Source organism: Lactuca sativa, chromosome 2 (assembly GCF_002870075.4).
Source record: "Lactuca sativa cultivar Salinas chromosome 2, Lsat_Salinas_v11, whole genome shotgun sequence".
Classification (NCBI taxonomy): Eukaryota; Viridiplantae; Streptophyta; class Magnoliopsida; order Asterales; family Asteraceae; genus Lactuca; species Lactuca sativa.
The window spans coordinates 129127606-129144182 of NC_056624.2; the positions used below are offsets into that span (position 1 = coordinate 129127606).

Consider the following 16577-nt stretch of genomic DNA (forward strand, 5'->3'; position numbering starts at 1 on the left):
AAGTATGAATGTAATATGAGCACAAAAAAGTAAATAATTCATTTGTATTTCCACGAGAGTAAGAAGCTCAATCGCAATGAGGGACGTAAGAAAGAGAAAAGTACTTACTCTCACAACTAACTAACATCTCTATATATAGTAACCCAATAATCGAGTCGCTTAAAAGATAACCAATAAGCTAATGACACCTAAGCCGTGACTATAAAAAGGCACATAGAACCCACCATGTAGGACCCAATTTTTAAAAAAACCGGGTAATATTTTGTAAAAGTTGGGTTTTATAAAGGAGAATGTAATCTGACCCGATTTTAAGTGAAGAAACGGTTATATGATACAATTAAAGAACCCACATTCCATTGACATAACCGGTTCTTTTTGCAACATATTTATATAACACGGTTTTTCTAATGCAACCGTATTTTATGAGTACAAGGAGCGATTTATGAGATGGTTAAAGATCCATTTTTCAAAATTTACACTTTATGCCTTTCAATATCTTCACATAAAAAAAAGATTTTTATGTTATAACACATTTAACACCTAGTTTTTTTATCAATATGTTTATTTTCATATCCATTAAAACTCACATTCTTGGTTTTTCAACAAACTCTTTAATTATTATTTTATTCAATAGTACTTAGGATATCCAAAGCATCCATCATATGTTATTTACAATAAAATAAAACTAAACATAAACTCAATTGACTTAATTAGTAGTACAATGTCATCTGACATATACAATTAACATTTTTAAACATCAAAAAGTTGTTTCCAAGTTGTAGCACACCTATAGCTCGTTCCCATTACTGATAAACACCAAAAATTTGAAGATCCAAGCCAAATGTTTTCGATTCCAAGCAAGCTTACAACTAGCAGTAAAGTATTATCAGGAATCAAGGAAAACAAAGAGAAATTATGTTTAGTGAACAAATATTTCAAGAATTTGGTGGGAGATTTGAGGGGAAATGAATATTGCAAAAAACTTAGAGGGAGATTTGAGGGGGAAATGAATAGTACAAGAAACGAGAGGAAGATTTGAAAGGGAAATTATACAATACAAAATGCTTGAAGGAAAAATTAACAGAGCAAAAATTAAGCTAATTAGTTTTAGTTTTTATAGTTGTAACACTCCAAAAAAATTATAGAAATTTAAAATTTTCAAAAACAACCAATATCCATAATTGTTTACAAAAAAGACCATTGTTTCACAAGTAGAGTCATATCAGACTGTCCCAAAAATTAGTATCATGAAAAATAGGAAGATGTACACGATGAGACCTTTGCTTTCCCACGATCCTCTGAAGTACCTGAAACAATAAACTAAAACTATAAGCCAAATGTTAGTGAGTTACCCTAAAGTACTACCGCACAACATATAATATACATAAATCAATATGTTGAGTCCACAACCTCCCGTCTGGATTTCCTGCGTACCACATACTGGGTCCACAACCTCCCGGTTGGATTACCCTTGCCTACAACCTCCCGGCTGGAATGTCACAGCACTCAACCTCCCGGTTGGAATGCCCCGGTCTGTTGAGTGACAACACAAAGCAATAGTCTCCACCTACATTACTTGTCCACATATAATAGACGACAAGTATACATAACAAACATATAATCATACAGCCAAGAATCACAGGAAGTCCTACAGGTCTACCAGTCTAACACCTATTATTTGCTATCATATAGTCATACAGGTCTATCATGCGCTCAACATATCAACAACAATATGAAATAGGTTATCAAACCAATGGGCCGACCTTTGTGACTTCGACTCGGAAGTGCACTGAGGAAAACTCACCTCTAAATCTAAAAAGATCTCTAACAGAACACAACTCCGAATGACAGCTTAACTGGTCACTTAAACATGAAATAATGACCAATCTCATATACCACTCAAATTACCTAAAATACCCTTAGGTCTAACTTGGTTAAAGTTAAAAAGTCAAAAGTCAAACTTTGGTCAATGCAGATGAGTATGCTAGGCGTACTTAGCCTAAACGTGGGGCTTACTCATCCATTGACCAAAACCACGAGGTTGATCCAGTACACTCAGCGTACCAGTCTATATGCCCAACGTACGAGGCCTTCCATGAATACTTCTATTAAGAGCTTATTCCTTTACGCTTTTTTGTCCATTTCTCATATCTGACCATAAACTAACATCCTTCACCATAAAGTTTCCAACTTTATGGGGTTTCAAGGCTAGCAAATTCCCAGGTGTTAAAACCCCAACATCCTAACCCATTAAGATGCATCAACATTTTCATAGAGTGAAACGATGGTCCAAGATCACATTTTTATCACACAAACTACCCTAAAACGTCCAGAAGGACAACTTATTTGGTCTATGGTAGCTCATACTCAAAAGAACCAAGAATATGGAGCTAACACGTATAAACTTTTAACATAAACAAGATCTAGTGATATGTTCATCGAGTTCATAAATTTATTCCTCAAAATAAAGTTTGGAGGTTAGGTATTCCTGGGTATATATGATATTGATCTTCCAAGTTGGTGCTTCTCTCTTCTCCTTGCTTCAAAGGCACCACAAACAGACACTTTCAAGATCAAAGGAACACATAGAAGAGATTAGGGTTGCAATGGACGAAATGAGAGTTGGAGGCTGGTGAGGGAGTGAGCATTGGAGAGTTAATGATGTTTATATAGGGTTCAAACTCTAAAAATTAGGGTTTGTAGATCAGGCATGTACGCACAGCGTACGTGAGCTCATCCCTAGAAGTACAAAAATGCCACTATTAGTCATTTTGCAACATTTTTCATCTATAAAAATGAATTCACACTCTCTGACCTCGATATAGTCTTCATCAACCCACACATTGGAATATCGTTAAGGTTTCCATGAATCACGTTTTGTAAACATGTCTTGAAACCATCTTGTCTCTTCAAGATTGAATTCCTTCATAAGTAAACCCCAATTCACCTCAAAGACATAAAGTTGCATATTAATGTCCCAAACAAGTTTCGAGAATCTTTTCTAAAGTCTGTGTTTGTAAAAAAATCATCTGATCTCTATATTAAAACAAAAATAAAATAAACTTCTATATGTATTTACTAAAATAATATTAAATATTCATAAATGAATATACTAATATTTCAAAAATATTTTTATATTCATCTTAAAATAACTAAATACTATGTAACATATTTGAAATATATTAAAATAATACCTTGCTTTTCAAGTTCTTCATTATATGCCACATACATAATGGGTGCTTTGAATTAGGAAACACATTCTCAATTGCTTCTTTTATTGCAACATCTTGATCGGTTAAAACAAGTGTTGGTTCTTTCACATGAGTTATAAGAAACGCTTTAAGCAACCAAGAGTAGGATTCAATGCTTTCATTGCTTAGCAACCCCGCTGCAACAGTAACTGATTTTTTATGATGGTCAATAACAGTAAATGGAACAAAAACCATTCGATACCTATAGCATAAAAAAAATTCGTTAATGTCATTTTTTTACGTATTCATAACTAAATATAAAAATACTCATGTATGAATATAGTTACAGTATATTATTACAATATTTTCAATATTAAACACTGAACATTAAACATAAAGTTGCAATATTCATATATGAATAGGCTATAAAAAAGTAGATAAAATAACTTACTTGTTTGTTAGGAAAGTCGCATCAAACGAGATAACATCACCAAATTCAACATAATATGCCTTTTCCATTTCATTAGCCCAAAACATAGATTCCAAAACATCATCTTGACAATTAAACTCAAATGAGTAATTTGGATAGTGAGCTCGACGATCTTTCATTGTGTTTACTATCACTTGAGCATCTTTATAACCTATAACCCTGTTGATATCTCTCCTTAAATTTCTACAGACAGCTACTTTAGGGTTTACAAACTCATACTCACCTCTCATACTTGCCCTCAACTTATGAGTCGTAGTTGGACCTATTTTTGATGTTGAAGCACACACTATAAACTCTTTTTCTGAATATGACATTTGCCTCGCTTTTTTTTTTAAATCACTTCTCTTCTCAAGTGGTTGGTTATGAAGTTCATCAAACTAAAAAATTTAATAATCTGAAGTTCCATACACAGATTCAAATATAATCTTTGCTTGACAACCAATAACTCTTGAATTTGAATTTGAAGATTTATTTTTCTGTTTCCACCACGATTACATATAACATGTTTCTTCTTTATAATCTTGTTATCAAACCTTGACTGTGTGCTCAGTCTCACATCAAACCCACCAATTTCAGCATACTCAAAATACATTTTGATGACCAACTCTAATGATTTGAAGACTAAACCTTGAAATGGAATAAATTGAACAGGTACATCTGGCTTATAGACATGTTCTCCAATTACATTACCACAATATTGCACATAATCTACTGAACTCGAAGATTCACCTGATAAGAAATCATAAATAAAAATAAATCTACTAATGCATGAATAAAACAATCATGTATGAATAAAACAATCATATATGAATACATGAAATTCATATGAATAAAACAAAAAAAATTGCTTATATGAATACATGAAATTCATGAATGAATATAACAATTCATATATGAATAAAACGATTCATATATGAATTAAACAAAAACCAATGTTTATATGAATACATGAAATTCACATAAATAAAACATTCATATATGAATACATATAATTCATGAGGATTCAAAATATATAAAATAAACATAACTTATTCATATATGAATAAAACGAAAATAATAATAAATTTGAAATTACAATTATCACACGTTTATTCCTATATGAATAAGAGAACAATTTATTCACATTAACAGATTCATATGTCAATACATGATAATCAACATGATTAAAATTAAAAATAATTCAATAAGTGATAACTTCAAAAAATGAGTTCTCAACATCTTCTTCTTCACTCTCACACATTGAAGAATACAAATCACCATCAATAACACTAGAATTTTACATAATAAACCAAATGATCTGTAGAAAACAACAAAAACAATTTTAAAATCGATGAAAATAATGATAAAATAAAATATAAACTGAACAACAACAAAATAAAAACAAAAAACACAAAAAAGGTCGTAAATATGAAAACCTGATTAATTTCGAATATATCTCATCTCAGCGTACAAAATATCTGAAAGAAACTTAAATCGGCTCCTATTATGATAATGCAGTTGAAATAAAGATCATACGAAAAACTAATCAATAAATCAATCTCTCTCACTTCAAAGTGTAAAAACTACAACGATATATCCGATTGAAAGTTGAATCAGCTCCAATCATATCATAAAATTGAAATAGGGATCTCAAACTACAGAACAAAAATCCGATGAAACAACTGCAATACAGATTCGAAACTTAAGGATAAGAGGAAATAATATGAGTAATTCCTAACGAAGTATATAAAGCAATAATACTGATAACGAACAAAAATCTGATTCAAACGATATACCAACCTAATCAAATCGGAAACTGAATACAAAGAAGAAAACTAAAATACATATGTGAAGCTTCACGATTAAAGGAAAAAATACGTATAATTGCTAACGAGTTATATAAAGAAAAGAATCTTGATAATGAATTCCTCCATATCCGATTCAAACAAGCTAAAGATATCATCAAATCGGAAACTGAATACGACGAACTTGTAAGTTAAATCTAAAAAATTGACTAATTGACAAACATACCCTTACTGAAAAAATGATACACACGTTTTTGAAAATTTACATGTTAGATAAATGATTGGCTGAGAATGTTTCACAATTCTCAAACTTTTTTTTCTCAATTGAACTTATATATATATATATATATATATATATATATATATATATATATATATATATATATATATATATATATATATATATATATATATGTTCTATGGAAAACAAAACTTTTTTTGACTTTATAAATGAAAAATCGCAGCTTTTTCTTCAAATTCGTTGAAAAAATTTTGAAAACATAAAAAAAATCGATTTTTTGTTTTTTTTTTTCCAGCAAGTTTTATAAAAAAACCTGTGATTTTTTCAAATATAAACTCAAAAAAAAATTGTGATCTAAATGTTTTTTTTTATGCATTTTTATGATTTTTACGTTTTGTTTAGACTTTTTTGTTTACTACATAACCCTTGAATATATATATATATATATATATATATATATATATATATATATATATATATATATATATATATATATATATATATATATATATATATAGTCAATTTCAAATAAGAAGGAAATTGTTGGTAGGAAGGTAAGAAATTTTTTTAGATGCATATTTATTTAGCAAAAAATGAAATGAATCATTAAATTATTCAAAAGTAAGATGATTCACAAGAAAAAATTGCAAAAAAAAACACTTTCATGATTCATTTTAGGTAAATAAAGAAAAAAAATTCACTTTTATGACAATTTTGGTGAATATGAAGAAAACCATCATAAAAATAAATCATCGAAATGTTTTTTCAGGATTTTTTTGGTGAATAATGTTATTATTGATTCATTTGTTTTTTTCGCCAAAAAAATAAGTCGAAATTTTTTTTTACCGGATCTATATATATATATATATATATATATATATATATATATATATATATATATATATATATATATATATATATATATATATATATATTGTCGAACAAAACTTGTTATTTTTCAAAAGTTCTCAAAATGAAAAAGACAACATAAATTTAAAAAAAAAACAAAAAAGAAAAAAAAAGTCCCCAAGCAGAATCTATTTTGGTCATATTTATTTGTTAGTCAACATAAATACAAGGTTGTCCGCTTCCTTTTATATATTTTGCTTGTCTGTTAGTCGGACAAAATAAATAGAAAATATGATTAAAACATTTTAGAAGTCTTTCAGGGGAAATGTTCAATATTTTGGATGAGTAACAGCTTAAGGTATTATGTAGTATTTTCATGCTTTGTATAATACTTAGCATGTAAATAACGTGAAAAATTATATGTTTTACGAACTTAGACTTCATGTAAATATATACTTATCCGAGAAAATTACGAGAATAGTCCCTATCACGTTACTCATAAGCTAAACTTTGGTCCAACGTTTGAAAAAAGTTACGATATTTACTTTTTTTTCCTGCCTTAAGGTGTACAATATATAGATAGTCAATATGTTAAGCATTAAAATAAGTGTCCACTATGGGTATATAATTCAAGATTCAATCACTGTATTCATTAATCATTAAAAACCTACCCAGGTTGTAAGCGGCTGCTTCTAAACTATGGACTTTTTCTAAATTATCCGTATTAATGGTTGATTTGAATTGCAATTTTCAATATATCTCCTCTATTTTATGTTTATGTTTCAAATTTCATCCTCTTTTTTTCAAAATTTCAATTTCTATCATGTTCAATTATCTCGTACTAACTTCATTTATCAAAAAATATATTTCAAATATGTAATAAATTCTACCATTAAATATTTACATATTTATATTTAGATACATTCACAAACATATATAAATCAATTATATATATATATATATATATATATATATATATATATATATATATATATATATATATATATATATATATATGGTTACGTTCTTGTGTTATAACTATCTACTATCTATTGTGGTGTGTATGTATGATTGATTTTAAACCAATCATTTTAGTTATTTTATGAAAACAATTAATTTATATTACAAGTTGAAGATATAATGAGTATTAATTAAATCTTCAGCATTTAATATGCATTAATTACTTTCTTAAAATAACTAAAATGATTAAATAGTATATATATATATATATATATATATATATATATATATATATATATATATATATATATATATATATATATATATATATATATATATATATATATATATATATAAGGAAGGTAATATGGAAAAGGAAAAAAAAAATTCTAAAAAAACGTTAAAAATCGTAAAAATGAATAAAAAATATTTAGAGATCACAAAATTTTTTTTTTAATTTATATTCTAAAAATTCGTAGCTGTTTTATATTATCGCTGTAAAAAAATTTTAAAAATCGATTTTTTTCTGTAATCTTTTTCAGCGAAATTATATAAAAAATTGTTTATTTTTGGAATATAAAATAAAAAAATACATTTGTGATCTCTAAGTAATTTTTTATGCAAATTTATGATTTCTAGGATTTTTTATAGTTTTTTTATTTTCAATAGAACCTAAACCTTTCTCTCTTTCTCTCTCTCTTTCTCTCTCTCTCTCTCTCTCTCTCTCTATATATATATATATATATATATATATATATATATATATATATATATATATATATATATATATATATATAAAGAGAGAGAAAGAGAGAGAGAGAGAGAGAGAGAGCGGGGGGGGGGGGGGGGGTGGGGGGGGGGGAGATAGGTATTGTTGAGATTAAAAATAAAATAGAGATCGTGAAATTCAACTCAACCATATATTTCACATATGCCGATCTAACCCACCAACAAACTAGTGCGACAGGTTTGTTATAATTATAAATGATTATATAGCATCACTAGTTAATTTCTCTTCCATCATCATTCCCGCCACTAATGGCGGATACAGGATCAAAGTAAAGAGTTTCTCCAACAAGTATAGGGTATCCCCAGTAAAAAAAATCGCGTAACATGCAATTTAAAAAAAAAAATTATGAAAAAATGACACTACTAAATTTTTTTTGAGGGGTATCCCGGGATACATACTAGATCCGCCAATGCCCACCAAGACAACCGCCACCACTGCCACCACCTCTGATATCAGCTGACCCCACCACTATCACCTCCATCGCTTATACCGCTGTTCTCTCTGTCACCACCACTTCTTTTGCCACCAACTATCATTATCTTTTTTGATTACTCAGTTTATGTGAACAGACATATATGTATAATTATTTATGTTTTGGCATATACATATAAACATATATAGTCATATATGATTATATATCTATCTGTCATATAATCATTTATAATTAAGCATACCCTGCTGCTGTCGGTATGTTGGAGCCTTAGAGCAGCAAATGAGAAATATATGACATTTTTTTAAACTCAAGAAAACGTCCCATATATATATATATATATATATATATATATATATATATATATATATATATATATATATATATATATATATATATATAGGAAGGATAATTTGAGAACTCATAGTTTCGTGAGAGCCCGAAAACTAAAAATAGAGCGTTGGATAAAAAAAAGGGATAGTCAAGATGCACTGTGGCATTTTTGTAAATAAGTAGAAAAATAAAGGGACGGGGGCATTAGAATTAAATGGAATCAGGGGCATTTTGGGGTTATAGAAATTGACTCGTACACATACGTCTCCTATCACCATTCCTTATTAGATATCTCTCTCTCTCTCACTCTCTCTCTCTCTCTCTCTCTCTCTCTCTCTTTCTCTCTCTCTCCACCTTATCTCTTCCCCTCCTCTTGATCCTCGCTCAATCGGTCCACCTCTATGTCCGTCGACAATGAACGCGACTACCAATTAACAATCTTTCATATCCAGATCATTGGTGATGAATTTACGAACCTATAGATCAACAATGTTAGTGTTCACCTTCGATTGCGATATTTGAAGCCCTAAATAGCCCGATTCATGATCATCGATTCATCGAGATCGATCAACAATGATCTCTCAAGTTTTTTTAAGCATCAATTTTGGTATCGAGTCATCATAAATTGGAAGTATTCTTCTAGCTCACTCTCCATCCTCCAATCTCCCCAATTATTTTTAACCATTAACTTCTAATTACTTACATACACTAAAAGCTTTTATAATCACATACAAATCAAATAATCATACCGTTCCATTATTCCTGAACCAAAATCAGTCAAGAAACAAAGCAGAAGGAAGCGTAAAACTATAGCAACCACGTAGAAATCGGCATCGATGAGTTGAGCTTCCAATTTGATTCCAGGTAAGTTTGATCAAAGTTTTAATCATGTTTTGTTGTTTATGTGTTCGTTTCGATTAAGTTCGTAGGATAAATTTGATCCTATGACGATCGTTAACTGAAAACCATAGATGATAATGCTCTTGATAGCTTTTCAAAATAAATTTGTTTTCGCTATCGATTTTGGATGAAATTGCAAGGAAAATTGTATTTACTATGAAGATGTACATGTAAAATCGTCATTAGTGAAGAATTCCAAAATTGAAATGATTATAAAAGCTTTAAGATAGAGAATCAATGATGGAAACAGTGCGATGATGAAGAAATCCACTGCTAATTGCCTAATCGTTATCAATATGCTAAACGTAACCAATCTGAAAAGAATAACATTAAAGAATAACATGATCATCCTTCTTATTTACACTAAAAGTAACCAAATCTGCTTTATGTATTTCTTTCATATCTTTTCAAAATTGCTAGAATTTAAACTGGTTGCTGAATTTATCTGATTTTTTATGTATGTTGAAAAGCATCTATTCCTTTAGAAGCATCAAGTGGATCATTATCTGGATCAACAAGCTTCTGGAAGAAAAAATTGTTGAAGAAGTGGAATTTGTGTCTCTCCTCAGGTTTGATTTTATTCTTCAAATACATGTCATCATTTAAAATTATAATCATTGTTAAGTGGAAAACGTAAGAACACTCTAAAATTAATGGCTTCACTAAAATCACTAAAGAGATCTTGTAATAAGTAATAACTTATCCAACATGGATAGAAAGTGAGAATTGTTACCTCCATCACATATACAACCGTTATCTCTGTTATCAGTTGACCCTATCACTGTCACCTCCATCACTTATACGACCGTTATCTCTGTTACCACTACATCTTTTGTCACCAACTGTCATTATCATTTATGATTACTCAGTCTATGTTAACATATATATGTATAATCATTTATGATTTGACATATACATATAAACATATAGAGCCATATATGATTATATATGTATGTCATGTAATCATTTATGTTTAAGCATACCATGCTGTTGTCGGTACGTTGGAGTGTTAGAGCAGCAAATGAGAAATATATGACATTTTTTAATATCAAGAGAATGTCCCAAATATATATATATATATATATATATATATATATATATATATATATATATATATATATATATATATATATATATATATATATATATATATATAAAAGGTGAAGTCTTTTCACATTATATTGGGGCCAAAACTGCAACAGATGTCAAGTTTGGGAACAAAGTTGGGAGTTTTCCAAAATGTTAACCAAACTTATGATTTTAAATGAACTTATAGGGACCATTTTTGTAATTTTATTGGTTATAAATGAATGATTTTATGAACATATCAAAACCACATCGACGTAAAATAATGGAGTATCAAACCCTCTTCTTCGTGCTTTCTTCTCTTTTCCCATTGATCATCTATGCCTTAACCAGTTGGAGAAGGCGCAATTCGCGGTTACCACCAGGACCTAAAGGTTTTCCCATCATCGGAAACCTCTTAGAATTCGGTGACAAACCCCATCAATCTCTTGCCATATTATCTAAACGTTATGGTCCTTTAATGTCACTGAAGCTCGGAAGCAATACAAGCATAGTTATTTCATCTCCTGATATCACCAAAGAGTTCTTTAACACACATGATGTAGCCTTCTTAAACCGATCAGCTCCTAAGGCTATCCAGCTCGGAGACTTTCATAAATACTCTATAGTTTGGATGGAGGCCGGAGATCAATGGAGAAAATTGAGAAGAATGACCAAGGAGTATATGTTCTCTGTTCAACAACTAGACGCTAGCGAAGTACTACGACGGGAAAAGGTATAAATTGGTTACATCAATGCTTTTATTGTAAAAAATAGAATTAAATAACAAAGATGCGGCATTAATTGAAACTTATGTTCTCATATTTATATATTCTAGGTACAAGAACTGGTCAACCATGTTAATCAATGTTGTATAGAGGAAAAACCTTTGAACGTAGGTGCATGTGCTTTCACGACGAGTCTCAACATCCTTTCCAACTTTATGTTTTCGATTGATCTTGCTGAATATGGTCCAAAATCAACACAACAATTCCAAGACTTAGTATTGCAAGCGATGCAAGCTGGTGCAAAGCCAGGTCTACCGGACCTTTTTCCTATACTTCACTCGTTGGATCCACTAGAGTTAATATGGTCGGAAAATGTTTATGCTAAGAAAATGTTGGCTATTTTCGATAAGATCATCAATGACAGGTTGCGAACTAGATCTGATGGTGTTTCAACCAAAAGCAATGATGTTCTAGACTTACTGCTCGACCAACACTCTAGTTTTACTCAAAATGATATGAGACACTTATTTTTGGTAAGTAAAACCTTTTACTAATATTTAAAAAATATTGCCTATTATAATAGCACATGCATTGATTAAGGTTTTGTTTTACAGACACTATTTATGGCGGGAACCGACACCACATCAAGCACGTTGGAATGGGCGATGTCGGAACTGATTCGTAACCCGGAGAAAATGAAAATAGCAAGGTTGGAGGTCGATAAACTCATGCAAAACAACAACAATGGAAACATACAAGAATCTGATATCTCGCAACTCACGTACCTACAAGCTGTGATTAAGGAAACTATGAGACTTCATCCTCCTGCCCCTTTTCTTATCCCTCGCCAAGCCCTACATGACGTTGCTATTCATGGTTTCGTTGTGCCTAAAAATGCACAAATTTTGTGTAACGTTTGGGCTATGGGTCGAGACCCAAACATATGGTCAGACCCAGAAATGTTCATGCCTGAGAGGTTTTTGGACGTGAAGATTGACTATAAAGGCCAAGATTTTGAGCTTATTCCATTTGGTGCAGGAAGGAGGATGTGTCCAGGATTGAATCTTGCTAATAGAATGCTACACATAATATTGGCATCTTTAATTCATAAGTTTGATTGGAAGGTTGTGGGAAATACTAGACCTCAAGATATTGATATGGGAGAAAAGTACGGGATCACTTTGCAAAAGGCTGAACCACTCATGGTTATCCCTATCAAACTTTGATTGTAGTTGTTTCTTAAATAAAACCTGAAAACCATTTGTTGCTGTACTTTGACTTTTATTTGAAATCATGTACTAATTTCTCTTATTTTGGTTGGAAACTATTTCAAGTTCTTTTGTTGTTATTGATTCATGATAAAAAGATTTCCTAATGAAATTAATAATCTAGAATTAGTATTTTCTATAACTAATTAAGGATTATTAGTCTATGTAATGCAACAATTCTAAGAGGTATGATCAGAAAAGGATTGCCCATGGTTGGACCATGGTGTTTGATCGATTTGGGTCATTGCCAACATGTATTGGGCATACCCAATAGAAGATTGTTGTTCGATATTGGTGTCTCTTCCAATAAACAGAAACTGAATGAAGTGCTTCCATCTCCACAAAGAAAGGGTGCGGTCAAAGCAACATGATGGTTCGGTGATTGGTCATAGAGTTCTGATGAAGGGTTCAGTGTCTCAACCAATTTCTGATGTGTATATATATGTGTACGAATTTAATCTGTAAATTTTGTTATTGAGTTTATAATAAATTCTTAACTTTGTGTTCAAGAACCTATATTCTCTTTCTTCATATAGATGTGTGTGTGCAAAAATCATTTATGCATGTTTATTGTTTTTTGGGTTGTTTCTCCAACATTTCCATGTTGTAAGCTTCTTCAAAACTATAACTAATTTTTTGTTAGCAAGAACAAAAAAAAAACTTAATGACTTCGATCCCAAAAACTTTACCAACTTGTTTCGCAAAACAATCAGTAATTGACAGATTCTATACAAGATTGAAAGAACCTTTATGATATAAACAAACAAACAGATCATAAAGATTGAGCAACGATTATATCGGAAGAAAAGATCTCACAAATGAATTCGCCAAAAAATGATCCATATCTATATATGATATTTCTTTCATTATCACTACTAGAAACAGGGGTATCGGCGACAGTAAATTTCATCGTTAATCCATCACTGAAGGCCATCAACGACAGATTAGCGACGAAATTTGTCAGTCGAGAAAACCTTTGTCGCCAATTGTCAGCGAGATTAGCGATGACACAAACTGTTCAGGAACCTCTAGATTCCGTCACAAATCCGTCGCTAATGTCGGTGGTTGTTGAGTTATTTAGCTACTTTGTCAGGAAAGCAGTGGATTATGTGGCTATTTCCATCGAATAATGACATTTATAGCAAAATTTTTGTCCTAAATCTATAACCCGAATTTACAAAATAAAATTCAATGTATATACTAAACTATAATTAAATTCAAGTACTAAATTAAATAATAATATTTTACTAGCAAAATGAAGATTAATATTCGATTTCAAAGTATCAAAACCAAAACACAAAAATCAAGTGTCAAAGTCTAAATCGATTTCATAGTATTGAAACCAAATTACAAAAATCAAGTATGCAAGTCTAATTAGTTGGGTAGGTTACTTCCTTGAGTGGGTTTTAGAATGTCGTTATACATTTTGACAGTTTCTTGTTTTTTTGTCCCCAATTCTTCACGTTCCGCACATAACTCATCCCTTATCTCCTTGTGAATACGATCAAGAATAACCTACAAAGCAAACACTTTGTAAAATTGTAGTTTTAGAGACTCGGTTGTCACAGGATCAGATAGTAATTGTGGACATATGGTTGATCCTCTTTATGGGGATACCTAAGATGCTCTACTACTAAATAGTACATATATAAAAACCAAAACAAAAAGTAGAAAATAACTAGTCGTTGTTAGAATCAAATTTAATGGGATAAGTTTATCAGTTCACAGCATTAATAAATAATTAACTCTGTTAGGTGAAAGTGTAAACTGCATCTAGTAAGCAGTAAAAATTACCCAAAATTCTCCATTGAAGTGACTGATTACAATTCCTTCAAAATTGCTCTACTACTAAACAGTACATATATAAAAAAAAAACAAAACAAAATGAAGAAAATAACTAGTCGTTGTTAGAATCAAATTTAGGGATAATGACTTAAAAGGGTAATATATTTTTTGATTTCTACATATTTAGTCACTGACTTTTTTTTCGTCCACATTTACCCATTCAACTTGTTAAACTGTACGCATTTAGTCTTTATGACCGATTACTCCAGGTTAGCCGGGGAAATGACATAATAGGGTAATATATTTCTAATTTTGTACACATTTAGTTCTTAATATTTTTGTACACATTTAGTCCTTAATATTTTTGTACACATTTAGTCCTTAATATTTTTTTGTTTCAAAATAAGTCATTTTTGTTTTTGTACTCATTCAATACTTCTGAATAATTTCTTTAGGTTTTTCTCACGACATCTTACGCGGGACAATCATTGATGAAGTGTGTGCGGCTGTTGATGTTTATGTGTAACGTCTCATTTTCACAACCAAAAAGTTTCATTTTTAAATAACACAAAACTCCCTAATTTTAAATCCATTATTAAGAAAAAATGTTTATTCCAAAATCTATCGAAAATCAGAGTAATATAAGAAATGTGGAATCCTTAATACTGTTGATGAGTGTGTACAGTCATGTCTTCGCCTTCCCACGATCAACCATAAAACTTGAAAACATAAACAACTGAGTAAGCACAAAGTTAAGTGAGTTTCACTCAAAATACATGATACAACAAACGTATTATCATGCATAAAAGACTCACACTTATCAGATTGGAATACCTTGGCCCAATCAGTCATCCGACTGTAATGCCAACACACAACATGTCCAATCAAACATCGGACTGGAATTCCCAGGGTTTGTCGGCATGCCGTCTTAGCCCAACCGCTCTTCTCAAGCCTTCGTGCCTACAGCATACAGCCGATCCGCACCAGGTATCTTGGCCTACAACATATAGCAGGACCACCTCAACCTATGTCGCCACCATATAGCTATCTCACTTAAGATATGAGAAAAACCTAACGAAATCATTTATAAGTGTTGAATAAGTACAAAAAAAAAATTACTTATTTTGCAACAAAAAAATATTAAGGACTAAAAGTATACAAAAATATTAAGGATTAAATGTGTACAAAGTGAGAAGTATATTTACCCTATTAAGTCCCTTTTACCTGCTAACCTGGAGTAGCCGGTCATAAGGACTAAATGTGTACAGTTTAACAAGTTGAAGGGGTAAATGTTGACGAAAAAAAAGTCAGTGACTAAATATGTACAAATCAAAAAATATATTACCCTTTTAAGTCATTATCCCTCAAATTTAATGGGATCAATTTAGTTATAGATGCTTACCGTTCCACCCTAAAAAAAAAAAAAAAAAAAAAAAAAAAAAAAAAAAAAAAAAAAAAAGTCAAGAGACTCCTTACTAGCTGAAAAATCCATACAAAAAGGAATAAGTTTATTGGTTCACAACATTAATAAATAATTAACTTTGTTAAGTAAAAGTTTAAACTACATCTAGTAAGTAGAAAAAATTGCCCAAAATTCTCCATTGAAGTGACCAATTATAGTTCCTTCATACAGCTTGTGATCATTTGATTGGATCCTTGCAGCAGATGTAAGGTATGTCCCTTGATAAACAAAGACATAATCAAATAGTAAGCAACAAATATTTTACTCTTACAAGTCCAAAATATTGTAAACATCTTTGAAT

The 16577-nt window shown here is 30.5% G+C and overlaps 2 protein-coding genes across 2 annotated transcripts; one reads left to right on the forward strand and one right to left on the reverse strand.

The window, feature by feature from the left end:
• Positions 1–2943: 2943 nt before the first annotated feature.
• Positions 2944–8786, reverse strand: LOC128132388 (protein FAR1-RELATED SEQUENCE 5-like). The gene is made up of 5 exons (XM_052768930.1): positions 8723–8786; positions 4121–4410; positions 3643–4058; positions 3195–3453; positions 2944–3036 (listed from the first exon to the last, which is right to left on the reverse strand). Exons 1-5 carry the CDS (start codon positions 8784–8786, stop codon positions 2944–2946), a joined length of 1122 nt encoding a protein of 373 aa, XP_052624890.1.
• A 2523-nt stretch (positions 8787–11309) lies between these two features.
• On the forward strand, positions 11310–13085 carry LOC111898577 (cytochrome P450 76T24). The gene is made up of 3 exons (XM_023894475.2): positions 11310–11769; positions 11872–12294; positions 12376–13085. The coding sequence occupies exons 1-3, from the start codon at positions 11320–11322 to the stop codon at positions 12985–12987; spliced, it is 1485 nt and encodes a 494-aa protein (XP_023750243.1). The 5' UTR covers positions 11310–11319; the 3' UTR covers positions 12988–13085.
• The last annotated feature ends 3492 nt before the right edge of the window (positions 13086–16577 follow it).

Coding starts and splice junctions, on each gene's coding strand:
- LOC128132388 (XM_052768930.1), bottom strand. CDS start 8,786: ATGGAGGTGATAGTGGTGGGGTCAGCTGATATCAGAGGTGGTGGCAGT. Junction 4,059..4,120: donor TTCAAATTCAAGAGTTATTG/GTTGTCAAGCAA, acceptor TAAATTTTTTAG/TTTGATGAACTTCATAACCA. Junction 3,454..3,642: donor GCGACTTTCCTAACAAACAA/GTAAGTTATTTT, acceptor TTTATGCTATAG/GTATCGAATGGTTTTTGTTC.
- LOC111898577 (XM_023894475.2), top strand. CDS start 11,320: ATGGAGTATCAAACCCTCTTCTTCGTGCTTTCTTCTCTTTTCCCATTG. Junction 11,770..11,871: donor AAGTACTACGACGGGAAAAG/GTATAAATTGGT, acceptor TATATATTCTAG/GTACAAGAACTGGTCAACCA. Junction 12,295..12,375: donor ATATGAGACACTTATTTTTG/GTAAGTAAAACC, acceptor TTTGTTTTACAG/ACACTATTTATGGCGGGAAC.